Source organism: Mus caroli, unplaced genomic scaffold (genome assembly GCF_978045245.1).
Source record: "Mus caroli unplaced genomic scaffold, Mus_caroli_1 scaffold_7, whole genome shotgun sequence".
NCBI classification, from domain to species: Eukaryota; Metazoa; Chordata; class Mammalia; order Rodentia; family Muridae; genus Mus; species Mus caroli.
In genome coordinates, this window is record NW_028227262.1 from 117,375,261 (window position 1) to 117,389,945 (window position 14,685).

Sequence of the window (14,685 nt, forward strand, 5' to 3'; positions counted from 1 at the left end):
GAGTCCAGTCTCAGATCCCCAGAACTAGAGTTACAGGTGTTTGTGAGCTGCTGTGTAAATGCTAGGAATTCTATCTGGGTCCTCTGGCAGAATAGTTACCAACTGACCCATCTCTCTAGTCCCAAGATCTTTATTTTCCCCTCCTATCAGCCACCAGAGTTAGACCCATCTGAATAGAATTTAGCCCTACTTTAGCTATGGTTGATATCTATGGCCACTTGAAACCTGGTATTCTCTGAGCTAGCACACATTATAAAGTAAGATTTTAGTCTTCCCATTAACAACCTGAATTTCTTGGGACCAATGTCACTTATTGTAATTTTCAGTCATTTTAAACTATAAGAAATTGAAGGTGGGATCTTGTCTCTTTCCTCTTCCATAGAAAGGAAATATTCTCTAGATTCTGACAGTTAAAAACACCCTCCTAATTTCTCATAAGTCTTTCCAAGAGAACAGCCAACTTCCCTGTTTCTGGGTGCCGGACATAATGAGGCCTTGAGTCCTTAAGGGAAGGCCTGAAATGTGTTAGGGGTATTATAACAGAGAGAAATTGAGAACCATGGAGCCACGCTGAAATGCACACAACTCTAAGATAGGTTGGAAGCTGTGCTCAAAGTGTACATCAAGGCCCCTGGTAATAGTGTGGTGGAACCCAGCATTGCCCCCCCCCCCCCACACACACAAAGGAGAATGGAGAGGCGCATTTAGAATGCATACCAGCTCCTGTCAAGCCAGAAGAGTTCCCTAATGCTACCTTGTAAGGAAGAAGGAGATATATTTCTTTCTCCTGCACATTAGAATCTCCCAGAAAAGGAATGAATGCATTCTTAACCTAATGCCTTCCTTGGGGACTTGGAAGCCACCTAGCTTACTGTTTGGTGGAACATGCTTAGTAGCTATAGCATTGTATTAGTGTCCCTCCAGGGCAAACAGAAAAGCTGACCCCTCCATGAAATCCTTTAGGACCAAAACACAGGTTTCTGTGTCCATGTTAATTTGTGTCATGATGCTATTCTGGCCCCAGATGGCACTGATCTCAGTGAGAATTTACCTCCACAGCTGGGCTAAGCAAGTCTAAGAAGAAGAAAAAAATCCCATACACTATCTCTATGGCCTCAGCTTCCCCTTTCTCTGACTCATATGGCAAAAAACAAGGGTAAACTAAAGCCAAATACTCAGGGTCATTCGTAAAGCAGGATATCCTATAAAGAAACCAGCAGTTTGTATCAGAATGTCCTAATGGAAACAGTCACAGACATGAATGCAACGTCTGACACAGAATTCAGATCCAAATCTCCCCAGCACTCTCCCTGTGGCCTGGAAAGAGGATGTGTGATTTGCCTACTTCACTCAGTTATAGGAGAATTGATAAGGCCAACTACTTGGGTCAGATGCTTTGTGGTTAGTAGACCCCTGGTAGAGTAGTCAAAGATCTCATAGGCTGCAGCAACAGCTGAGAGCTCCCAAGTGTCCTTCCTCTTGGGCTTTGGTAGACTCCAGTGATTTTCTAGATGGTCCTTGAATGGTGTGCTTGAATCCCCGAGGCTGTCACCATTTCAAGCTGTCTTTTCTTGGCTGGCAGATGCTCCTGCGGCTTCTCCTTATCTCCTTCAGCCTGGCAATCGCATCTCACCCCAGTCTGCATACTAGATGTCAAACCTTACTAAGAGCAGGGGCTGAACAAGGGTTGTCTTGTCTGCCGCCCAACACCGAGCTGCTGCTTCTGGGGCCTCTCTGCCCCAGGAGCCACAGTGAGAACGACTATGTGGCTATGACAGGGGATCTTGCTGAAATCAGTGCAGTCTAGTTCTCCTGTTTTGTACACTTGTGAGGCTGTGAGTACAGCTGATTTGCATTGTGTGTACTAGTGATATTCTATAAAGAACTGTGAATGAGTTAGCAAAGTAGCAAACCACTTCCCCTAAAAGGAATAGAGGGTCAGGCTACTGAAACCACTGGCCATATTCTTACCAATGAATTGATACATAACCTCATTTGCTCAACATCTGTATTGAGGTATCTTCCTTAGTAAATATTGTTAATTCATTAACGTTCAACTCAGCCAACAGAACTATAATTTCATACCCAGATGACATGTCTCATGATTTCCCTGCATATCCTTCCAGCTTGTGGGTTTACAGTTGGTTGAATGATGCTTCTTTAACATACACATATCACACCTTCCCTGTGTCACACCATGACCTCGGTGTGCTTAGGAATACTGGGAAGTAAATCCTTCAAAGTCAAACAAGTACAAAACTCGAAAAGTGTGGCACTAAGTAGGCCTCAAAGGACCCTCATTTATAATGCAGTTACTGAAACAGGAAGGCAGAATGTCACCTCTTCCTACTCTAGCTGGGAACATGTGTCTTGGACCATTTCCCTCTCTGCATACAGTCATGAGAAACCTCAAAAATGCCATGAGGACAAGCTTCGGGAGCCACTTATAAGTGTTAACAGTTAACAGGATTTGAAATATGGAATCTGCAAGTATCGAAGGTTGGCCACAGCACTATATGGAAGATCCTTGGCATCTACATTTGTAAGGAGGGAGAGCCATGGCTTATCGTGAAAACTCGAGGATGAGATGGATGATAGAGGTTGTCATGAGAGTCCCCGGATCTCAGCACCATCAGGGTGCTGCTCTCCATAGTATGAGTGGGTGACGAGGGCAGATGGGCAGGGACATTGAGCTGTACCCAGGGGTCTTGTAAACTCTTGGTGGGACACAGCCCATGAGTTCTCATAGGCCCAGACTACCAGTCACTGAACTTACTCAGCAGGTCCTTCCCCTGCCCTCTCAGAGGTAATGACTAAGAACAGTACCTGTGCGTGGTGGGTGAGCAAGGGCAGGTACTTGGGTCTCTAAGATACCTTTCATTTGCACACAATTCTAAACTTGTATGGAATCAAATGGATAGATCGAAGGGTTCTGTCTGAAAAACTTTAACATATGTAAACTCGGGTAGCCCAGGTAGACAACACCGCCTCCCTCTAGAAGGTCAGTACTACCTATGGGTCTTGGTTCAGGTCAAACACAGAAGTTGCTCTTCCTGCCCTGCACTGCCCTGTCCTTTTCAGTGGGCACATCATGGACATGTATGATTTAGAGGCAACAAGAAAGACATGGACAAAGCAAGAGAAAGGAGAGGGGTAGGTGTGAACAGGTAACAGAGTTAGTGTGGGAACCAGTCTAGAGTTGTTGGTCCTGAGAGGCTCTGCTAGGCAGGAAGCAAGAAACCAGCACGGGTAGCTTCAGCATTCCCTAAAGTACTGTGAACACACACACACACACACACACACACACACACACACACATACACACACACACACATACACACACACACACACAAGTACATACTCATGAATACTTGGGCACACACACACATACACACACACACACACGTACATACTCATGAATACTTGGGCACACACACACATACACACACACACACACGTACATACTCATGAATACTTGGACACACACACACACACACACCTAAAACTAGTCCTGCACTTTCTATGCTGAACACAGTGCTAGGCTCAGGAATACAAAATTACTGTTATATTGTTTCTGCCCTGTAGCTTCTTGGGGACCAAGCCTTTGGTGCAATGATGGTTACAGGAATCAGCACGTTTGTCCTGCTTCCATGCTGGGCAAGACTCTATGCTAACTGATAGCGGCCCTTGCCACATGCCCCAGCAAGCTTGATCTTCATGAAGCCCATGGAAAAGAACAAAACAGGACCTTCCAAGTGTGAGGTTGAGTCTGTTTGTCTGTGTTCATAGTTACTTTTGACCACCTTTCCTGTGGTGGTAGGGAGTAAGAGTGTTTGTGTGTGTGTGTGTGCGCGTGTGCGTGTGCATGTGCGTGTGTGTGAGCAAGAGGGTGAGAGAAAGCCATAGAAAAGAAGCCAAAGGAACAAGAAGCCTGAGGACAGAGCCTCTGCAAACAGGTGGCCCATGTCACTGAAAGAGCTGTTGTACCCGGGAGGTCACAGGAGGTTGTGGGCTGAGTAGGCTGAAGAGATGGCACAGTTATTTCTTTCTGCCTTCCCTCCCTCTGCACTAGTGAATGTGTCAATGTGTGTACCTGCCAGCCCAGGGGTGAGGAGAAGTCCCCACACTGCATTCTTTTGCAGCTCCCAGCCCTGCCTGCAGGCCTGCCTGTCTTCCTAATGGCAAGGACGGCAAACAGAAAGATGCCGATGTATTCAGCCTGCAGTTTCCAGCCTGCATTCCCAGGCATTCCTCTGTGTGTGAGCCCACCTGTTCTGATCTGGGCAAAAGGGAATAAAACCAGCCAAGCCCAGTCTGCCTTTGTCCCATCACAGCTGTCTCCTGTCCTGGGCCTGGAACACACCCTCCAGGCTTGGCAGGCCCTGAGCCCCCTCCCATCTTCCCCTGCCTTGGCACTATTCCCAAGCAAAGAATCCTATCTTAGTCTAGGTAGGTAACGGGATCCCACTGCCTGTGGCAGACCCAGCTCATTGGTTGGCCCAGGCACTACCCTGCCTTGGAAGACTTGTGAGCACCACCATTGGGAAGATCATGTGCAGACTTACACAGTATCTCTGCCTCCAGGTCCTGGAGATGGCCTATGTTAGGAGAAGCCCCATCCCTCCCCAAGTGGGTGACACAGATGTTCACTTCTTCTTTCTTGTAGTGTTTTGTCCACACAGGAGGGAGGGAATAGAAAGGAAAATAGAAGGATAGTAAGAACCTAAGAGGCTATCTGTGGACAGAGAGGTCCAGATTCCTTTCCAAAGGTCTGAGTGTTGTCGAAAGGATCCAGCTTACCACATGCTGTCAAAGCTGGAGGATGAGATGTGTAGGAAGCCACTTCTCAGATACAACTACGGTGTCTGTGACCTGGTCAGTAGAGGCTGGGATTGGTCCCCAGGGCCTCCTTTCTAGAGCCCCTTCTTCTCTTTTCTTCCCCAGGATTGGAGTGCTTGGGCCAACCATTCCAAGAAAGCTTTCCTTCCCTCCTTAGGGCAGCTTCCCCACTGACTATGCATTGAGCCTGCCTGCCCACAAGCCACCTGGGTTCCCTAAGCAACATCTCTGATCATCTTCTAAGATGTTTTTACTCTAAGATATGAGTCAACCCTTGCTCCATGTCAGCATATCCCAGAGCCTTGTCTTGTTTCTTAACTTCTTGACCTACACCCTTAACACCAACCTATGTCGAGGTATCTTCTAGGATTACATTCAACTCTGTTCCCCATGGCTCAATAGTTACCCAGCTGCAAACTGATTTAAGAAAACTTGCTTTCCTTTCTTAAGTCTTGACTCCTACCTTGCCCCCAGTGTGTGTGTGTGTGTGTGTGTGTGTGTGTGTGTGTGTGTGTACACTTACGAGTTTAATAGATGCTTCATAATGTAAGGACAACAAGTAAAGAATGCCACCTCATGTAAATCAGAGAGGCTGGAGAGATGGCTTAGTCTATAAAGTTCTTGTCATGCAAGCTTGAGAACCTGACCTTAGATCCCTTGCACGTAAATAAAAAGCCAAGTGTGTCTATATGTTTCTGCAATCCCAGCACTGGGGACGTAAAGATCGGGGGAATCCCTGGGGCTCACTGGCAAGTCAACCTAGCTGAATCTGTAAAATTCCCACTCAGTGATGGGTCCTTGTCTCAAAATATAAGTGGGTCTAGTAATCAAGGGAGACACCTTTTGTCCACATTGCCTTTGTTTTTATATGTGCATGCATGTATATGTACATTTACATACATACATACATACATACATACATACATACATACATACATGTACAAATGTGTATACACAAGCATATAGCATATGAACATACAGCTTTATTATGGTTAGCTTACTGGCCTAACATCCTGGCTCTCTGGGAACATTCCAAAGAGCTGGTTCTAAAGCTGTCTCCTGTTTAAATTTACACACACACACACACACACACACACACACACACACACACAGGAGGGCATACCAACAGACAGAAGGGCAGACAGTGATAGAGACACAGAGAGAAAAACACATATACACAAACACAGAGAGAGAGAGAGAGAGAGAGAGAGAGAGAGAGAGAGAGAGAGAGAGAGAGAGAGAGAGAAGAAAGGGATAGGGAGAGAGAGGGAGAGTGACAAGCCACACTGGTGCTTAGACAGAGGAACACCATGATTGCACAGAGCAGTGTTTCCCTGTACCAAGCCTGTTGTACCTTATGACACTAAGGACCTGAAAACACCAGGACGTTGGATAAAGTACCTAACAAAGATGATCAGAGTCAATCATAGCCACTGTTTCAATGTGTCTCACATAAAAAGCAATGTCTTCCTCAGTACAGACTGTTGGAAATAAAATAGATCTTCCAGGATGCATCTTTGCCTTCTCTGGATCTTCTTCCTACCCTCTGCTCCTCATCTGTCAACTCCAGCTTACAACCCACCTGGTCTTTCATATTTGCTTGCCTCTGTTACATTGTGCCTGTGACAGCCCAGTATGCCATGGTGGGAATATGTGGTAGAGAACATGTGGCAACTGGAAAGCATAGCAGCCCTGGTCTCATAGCCTCTTCAAAGCTCTTCCCCCATATCCTAGCTTCATTGCACCAAGCCCTATCTCCTAGATGTCCCTCCACTTCCTGATAGTACCATAGACCAGGAAACAAAGCTATAACACATGAATCCATAGGAAACATTGAAGACCTAAACAATAGCTGGGGTCATCTGGAAGACCACCTGACTTCCTTCTCCTCCTCCTTCTCCTCCTCCTTCTCCTCCTCCTCCTCTTCCTCCTCCTCCTCTTCTCCTTCTCCTCTTTCTCCTTCTCCTTCTTCTGACTTCCTCCTCCTCTTCCTTCTCCTTCTTCTTCTCCTTCTTCTTCTTCTTCTTCTCCTTCTCCTCCTCCTCCTCCTCCTCCTCCTCCTTCCCCTTCCCCTTCCCCTTCCCCTTCCCCCCTTCCCCTTCCCCTTCTGCTTCTTCCTCTTCTTCCTCTTCTTCTTCTTCTTCTTCTTCTTCTTCTTCTTCTTCTTCTTCTTCTTCTTCTTCTTCTTCTTCTTCTTCTTCTTCTTCTTCTTCTTCTTCTTCTTCTTTTTCATTATGACCTAAGCATAGAGCTCCTACTGATTCAGTTCAAGAATAGGACAAGGTCAAACCATAGTGCTGAGGGTTGGAGACCATCTGATGGTGAAAATGGAAACAGGTTCTGATTTCTGAGCCCAGTGGGCCCACACTGAAGAGTCTGGAGAGACCACCTAGTTGTGATCTCTCCAGCTGGGAGGCATACCTGAGCCAGCCGATCAAAGAACCTGGTTTCCATGCTGAAGTCTGTTTGCTTGGCCAGCAGCACTGGGAGTTAATATTTCCCTGTGTGTTTAGGAATTAATTTCTACTAAACGTAATCACCACCACTCTCCTTCCCTCTCACTCACCCCCTTCCTTTCTCCATTCCTTTCCCTTCTAATTTTCCACTTGGCTGGGAATTCTCCAGCAGTGAAAGTTCAGGCTTAGGGGAGGGCGGAGATAACTGCTTCATTAGAGAGGATAATCTCATTGGAGCCACTGGCTTGAATAATAACCCCTTGCAGAGGCCTGGGGCCTTTCTCCCTGGAGCTGTTAGAACCTCTGGTCTAGGGCTGTAAGGGCCCAGTGCACAGGAAGTAGAATGAGAATAGGAGGAAAGACTGTTCAGTAAGGAAGACCTTAAATCAGAGGCTAAGGGGAGGTGGGTCCCAGTGGGGCCTGCTGGTCACCTGCACATCTGTATTTGGGACAGAGGCAACTTTAGGTATAAGAGAGACAAGTGCCTAAAAACTCAGTTGCATAGCATATGTTTTTTGAGTCTGCAAAAGTACCAATTCCCCTACATGGGAAATGGATGAAGCTAGATCTTGATGCCCCTATTGCAGAATGGAGAGCGATACCTTCCCACGTACTGGAGCCCTTGGTGAGAAGCAACTCAGGAGCTCTTCTAAAGCCAGAAATTAACCCTTTTCACATTTCCTAACTCCGGCCTGAGCCACTAGACAACCACAGTCCTCAGACGGCCAGGGGCTATTACCTTGATGGACCCCATAAGACATCAGAAGCTGCGGTCCTTCCTCTGCCATTATCCCATCACATTTAAGGTCAGTTGTCTGTGCTTTTAGACATGGTAGCCTCCACCCTCCTGAACCATGCAGGATGGTAGAAATGTCAAAACACCCCTGGTTCTGACCTTAAGCTTAACGTCCACTGAGAGGGAGCTGAGTTCTCAATATGCTTTGACAGCTAGGAAGAAAACAAAGCTATAACCCATAGCATGCAGAATGCATAGAGAAACTCCCCTGTCCTTCCTGGCCTCTGAACCTCCCTCCACCTTCACTGTAAGGAAAGCTGCTACAGCCTTCCCTTCTCCCTTTGATGTGCCCGATGGAACGTTCTGCATCAGCTGCAGCTTGGAGCCATGGAATGGGGAGTTAGGGAAGTGATGGGCTAACAATACCAGCTCACACTTGTGGACCACTCTCCTTGTAACTGCTTACTGCCTTCTATCTCATGAAGTCTTTAGGAACCTCTCGCTGTTTGCTACTATGTTGCTCCCATTTTCTAGAAGAAAAGACTGAGGCATCAAGAGGTTAAGCATTTGCCTTGGTGCTTAAAGCTGTAAATCACACATGGTTTTCTGTATGCAGTACTTTTCTAGAACTGCAGCAAGATGCAGCCCTGGGAATCTGAGTAGCAGCAAACAACACAGGTCAGACCTGTCCCTGCTCAGCAACCTGTGCCTCCTCCCCCAACATGAGGTAGAGATAGAGCCCATCTATTCTATTTAGTGACTTCTGGTGATGTTTGGACAGGAAGCAGCTCTACCTGTTCCCCAACACAACACACTCTTCATAATTTAATCAAAGATACCTTTTTCCAGATCTACTGATTCATCTTGAAAACAAGAACTTCAAAGTTGGGGAGTCAGTGAATAATTGAAGCCATACCCGTTCTTTGGGTCTGCTGCTAATGGGCATAATAACACTATTAATAGCAATGTCAGTTCAGACACTCTGCAAAAGTTCATAACATTAGCCTAATGGCTGAAGGTAATGGAGTCCTTGCTGAGGACCTGGTAAATTAACTCCCAAGACTTAGAGTCAGACACTCTTGTGGCCAGTAGTTTGCTCCAGCAGCCCAAGAAATCTGTGGGGACTCCCAGACTCACTCCTGATGTTTCCCTCCTGATCTGGAGGCCTCTTGAATTCATGCCAGGGATTTCAGGATTGTCTAACAAGTATCCATGATAGTCAGGTGCTTTCTGGTGAACCTAAGAGGAATGGTGGAGAGGAAATGTTTAAAGAGCCTTAGCGGTGTAAGAGAACCATTAAGGCTAGGAACATGGTTTAGTCTGCACGGGGTGGGGGTGTGGGGGTGATGGATCTGCACCCTCACTACTTAGTCTGGAAGCTTCTAGAAGCTTAGCGTAGTTGTAAGGAACAGAGGCTCTGAGTTTGCCTGGGCTTGGTATGGACTCAGATGAGCTATGACGTGGATGAAGAAGTGTCTTACCATCCCCTTCTATGGTATTCTGACCTCTAAGACGAGTTGGACACAGGAAATTTAAATAGTATAGAGTGTCCTCACCTCTATACTATGTAAGCACACAGAAACTAGTGGTTGTGATTGCACCATAGAGAGATGGGGTGACTTTCATGTCACTCATCCAACTTACTGTAAGGTCTGCTTGGTGACCCCTTTCTTTTCTCATCTTCCTTCTAAGGCAGTTTTGGCTGTCTCCTTTTGTGCTTTCTCATTAGTCAGCTAAACTCTCATCTCCAGCTGTGCACTTGGAGGCCATGCCTCCAGCAGAGGCTAAGGTGTCTTCTTTTTTTCCTCCAACTGGGAGGAGCAGGGCTTCCTCTAGGACTAAGAGTTGGCCCACAGGCCATGGGGAAAACCCCAGTACCTCTACTCCCTTCCTTTCTTACTCCACCCCCACAGCTGCCTTTCCAGAAGGACATTCTTCTCCCATGTCCCTCCCCATGTTATTCCCTATCCCTAGCTACTGTTTCCTTTTTCCCCTCTGCCTAGACCTCCCTCAACAGCTCCTAACAACATCCTTTTCTATTTGGTCCAAAGAGACTAGCCATGCAGGAATGATTTCCAGATAGTCCTATCTCATCTCCGCCTGTCCCTCTGGAGCACCTCACCCGCCTGTGCTTCACAATGTAATCCATATTCCAGAGTATTCAAATCCTGGCCTCTGGACACAACTCTGTATTTGTAAGGTTTATCTGGCTCGGGTTTAATATTCTTCTCTGAGCTCAGATACCTTCATGCAGTGAACTTAGGGATGTACACATTTGGGCACAGACTTTGGTTTTCTGTGCATCTTTCTCAAGCCCTTGTCAGTAAAGTCTGTTAAAAGCCAAGACCACACTGAATGTGGTGCACCTGTGATACAGTAGCTTTTGTAAAACACGGGCATTAAACAGTGACAGAGACTTTATGTAGCAGTCCCCCAGTGCCACAGAGATGGAGTTCTGATGCTCTACTATGCTCTATTCCATTTATCCCCTCTGTGCTCGCTCTCTCTCTCTCTCTCTCTCTCTCTCTCTCTCTCTCTCTCTCTCTCTCTCTCTCTCTCTCCCTTTCCTACCTACACTTCTCTCCTTTGCTAGAATGCGTGCAGAGGATTCCAAAAGACAGAGGACAATGTTTCTTCTCTTGAGAATCTCTTCCTTTGTGGGAGTGAGCTACTTTTATCTCAGTAATTATCATAAAACATAAAACATAAAACATAAAATTTTCTGGACTGTAAGAAACTCCAGGGTGCTCTAGAGAAATAAGGAGATAATTCATATCTGCCTGAAGTCAGGACAGAGGGATTGTAGGTACAAAAGAGCTAAATAAAGTACTCTATAAATCTCAATGGAACTGGATGGGTTAAAAGGTGTGGAAACACAGACAGAACTGCATATACCAAGGCAAAACCATATATATTTTACTATACACATATATGGGAAGAAGTGAGGTTTGCTAAATAGGGGTTCAGGGTGTCAGAGGTTATGGGTGAATGTGCTGTAGATTAGACTATGACTCTTCGTGTGACTTTGAAGGAAGTGGGGGGAATTACGGTTGACTCAAGGTTATTTTTTTTTGGTAATTTTAGGGATTGCTTCCTTTTTCCAAAGCTAATCATGATAGAAGATGACCAACCTTGAAGAAGGAAACAAAATCAGCACTTCAGGTTTAGATAGGCCCCAAGAGCATCTGAAGATGTTTGCCTCTTTCTGGACCAACCCATCTTTGTGTGTCCTTGCCAGGTGCACCCGGAAGGAACGGTGTGAACGCTCCAGAGAACCCCGAAGGTTTGCCTCAGAGATGAAGCAGTGTGTCCGGCTGACGGTCCATCCCAACAACATCTCTGTCTCTCAGTACAACGTGCTGGTAAGGGTGGGAAGGTCCGACTTCAGGGAAGAACTCTCCTCAGCAATAAGCACCAAGGCCTCCCAGGAGCACCTCTATATCAGGGGTGGGATGTTAGCCAAGAAGTGTTTACTGGGGGCACAATAAAGGGGACATGGGTAAGAAAATTAAAGAAAAGGTTCCAGTCATCAGAACAAAGAAATGACCATACCATACCAAAGGTGGTCGAGTAATACAAAGTAAGACTACACTGAGATTCCATCTCACTCAAGTCAGAATGGCAATCATTAGGAAAGCAAATAAAAACAAATGCTTATAGAAATTTAAATGAGGGGCCAAAGAGATGGCTCAGAGGTTAAGAGCAGTGTCTACTCTTCCAGAAGTCCTGAGTTCAATTCCAACAACCATATGGTGGCTCAGAACCATCTGTAATGGGATCCGATGCCCTCTCCTAGTGTGTGTGAAGACAGTGACAGTATACACCACATACATGAAATAAATAAATAAATCTTAAAAAAATAAATTTAACCGAACCTAGGCACTATGGAAATCAGCACAGAGGTTCTTTAAAAGACCAAAGATAGATTTCCCCTCCCCACCTATGACCCCAGATATAATACCCCTCTTGGCTATGAGATACTTGAGCAGTGATGTCTTTTTGTAGGACTATTAATAACTGCTAATTTGTGGACCCAACCTAAGTATTTGTCAACCAAGGGCTGAATAAAGAACTAGGGTTTATTTACACAAAGAAATCGTTTTCTTTTCAACCATAAAGAACACATCCATGTTATTTGAAAAAAAATGGGTGCAAAAAAAAGATCATACTCTTAAGTGAATTTAAATCTGTCTCAGAAACACAAATACCATGTTTTCTCTCATGTGTGGGTCTTGGGTATTAAAGAGACATAACATCATATATTTATATATAACATAAAAATGGAAGCGCCAAGAAGGGAGAAAATAGGCCTAATAGGAGAGCGAGGGATGAAAAAGAGGATAGTGGAGCGTGGGGTAATGTGCGCAAAATACATTTTATATGTGCAGGAAAATAGTATTATATGACAAGCTTAATAAAAGGTGTAATACTCTATTATAATCAAGTATTCAGCGGGTATACCTAACTACCTATTAACCAGCTTGAGATTAGTTGGTGTGCAAGTAAATATGGAATGATAGAATAAGACCATGTAGCAATGAGTGTTGGCAGTGATCTCTTTATCTATAAAGGGAGCAGTGTAGGTACGTTGGGGGAATGGGATGCAGACCCTGACTTCTAGCACTAGGACTTTGGCAGTTAGTGTTCTCATTTTACCGGATGGAAGAGGTGTCCCATCAGCCAACCTGGTCCTGTTCAGAATTCTTCTAGCACACAAATCCCCTAAGTGTTCCCACTTTCTGGGACCAAATCCATTCAGATCAAAGTGGGTTTCTTGAGTCTCTATCTCTATCTCCCACTGCCTTCTCTACACCACTCTTGTAACAAGCTGGTTTATGTAAATAATTCTTCTTCCTTTGTCTGTCTCTTTCTCTTTCTCCTGCTTTCCTTCCTTTCTTTCCCCATTGCCCCCCACCGCCCCCTTCTCTTTTCCCCTGCCTGGCTCTGTGGTTCACAGCTGGTCCTAGAGACATACAATGTCCCGGAGCTGTCAGCAGGTGTCAACTGTACCTTTGAAGATCTGTCAGAGATGGATGGGCTGGTAATAGGCAATCAGATCCAGTGCTACTCCCCTGCAGCCAAGGAAGTGCCCCGGATCATCACAGAAAATGGTGAGCAAGTGGTCCCAGGAGGCAAAGTTGGGTGGCAGACTTTTCATTGTGCCTGGGTAGCAGAACTCATGACAGATGTGGGGTATTGATGGAGCCTAAGGGCAGGAATAAGTCAGAATGGGGACTGGGCAGATGGCTAAAAGAGATAGAGGTGAGATTTTTCTCCTTTGCCCTTGGAAATGAACTGGTACAGCCCTTCTGTCTCAGTCCCAGCTTAGCAAACAAACTTCTACCTCATCCTACATGAGGAGGAGCTACAGAGAAGGTAGGTAGAGGCAAGTCTAGAACAGTAGTGGTGTGTGTAGGTGGTGGTCTGCTCATTTAGCTAGGCTGGAGGAAGAGTAGAAGAGGGAAGCTAGCCTGCAGCAAGGATATGATGGGGCAGGTCCAATGGTGCCATGATGATTTCTTCACACTCACATGGCTGGGTCTCTGACTGTAGAACACCTTCTCCCCACCCTCCCACACATAGCTGCCTGTTGCTTACAACCAACTATCCTGGGAAGGGTGTGAGTGGACACAGGCTAGACACACGTAATGGACAGGCTGGCTGGGTAGAGTGATTTCATGTTGTCTGTCCCATGTGGGTTTGTCACATTTATTCAGAGCTGGTTGATTAATGAGACTCTTGGGAAAGGCCGAGAACAAGGCTGGAAGCCGGGTCTAGGGTCAGAGCTGTGAATTAAACATGGGCTCCAATGGCTCCTTGGAGCCAGCTGAGGAATCTAGTATCTCTTGCTCCATGGAGCCGAGTTCCACAGAGGAGGTAGTATTGGGACCAGGTCTCTCTGCTCAGAGATGAAGTGAGCTTGTATGGGCACACATTTATACATATAGGCAATGCCACTCATGAACACTGGCAATGGTTTTCCCGAGGGACTACATTTTAGTCTTCCCTGGCTACTTATCATTCTGATTCCATGAGACTTTCAGGCACAGCTCATGAGGACATTTGACTCTGTGTGTGTGTGTGTGTGTGTGTGTGTGTGTGTGTGTGTGTGTGTGTGTGACTGGGGGGTGTCTAGTAGCATAACAGAGAAGGGAGAGTAAACCCAATTTGTTTTGCTTGTGTGTATATGTGTGTGAGGGATCCATCCTGGAACTGAATCTTGAGAGGCCTATGAAAGCTGACAGCATCCCAGAGGAAGTGGCTCTCTTCCCCAGAGTACATTACTGCTAATGGGACTTTGGCTTGGGTTTTGAACCTCCCCTGGCCCCCATTGGTGGGCTCTGCCTTATAGGGGATCATCATGTTGTCCAGCTGCAACTCAAGTCAAAGGAGACTGGGATGACCTTCGCCAGCACCAGCTTTGTCTTCTACAACTGCAGTGTCCACAATTCGTAAGTGTCCCAGCGTTACTAAGCTTCCTGCCCCTAGGGTCAAAGTTCATGCAAAGCTCAGAAGACCTCATTATGATTTCAAGGAATCACTGTATGGAGGCTTGCAAAGAGGCGTCCTTAACACTAGAAGATGGGCCTCTCTCCTGTACCTATAGTGTGAATGGAAAGAGACAAACTGGAGAGCATATGGCATGAGCCCTGC

At 46.0% G+C, this 14,685-nt stretch overlaps 1 protein-coding gene across 2 annotated transcripts in view; it reads left to right on the forward strand.

Annotated features, from left to right (window-relative positions):
* Plxna4 (plexin A4) overlaps positions 1–14,685 on the forward strand; it is a 454,144-nt gene that overhangs the window by 348,047 nt on the left and 91,412 nt on the right. For both annotated transcript variants that reach the window (XM_029478188.2, XM_021164546.3), the window contains 3 exons: positions 11,270–11,393; positions 12,989–13,142; positions 14,384–14,483. In XM_029478188.2, the coding sequence (XP_029334048.1) occupies positions 11,270–11,393; positions 12,989–13,142; positions 14,384–14,483 (378 nt within the window). The remainder of the gene's footprint in view (positions 1–11,269; positions 11,394–12,988; positions 13,143–14,383; positions 14,484–14,685) is intronic.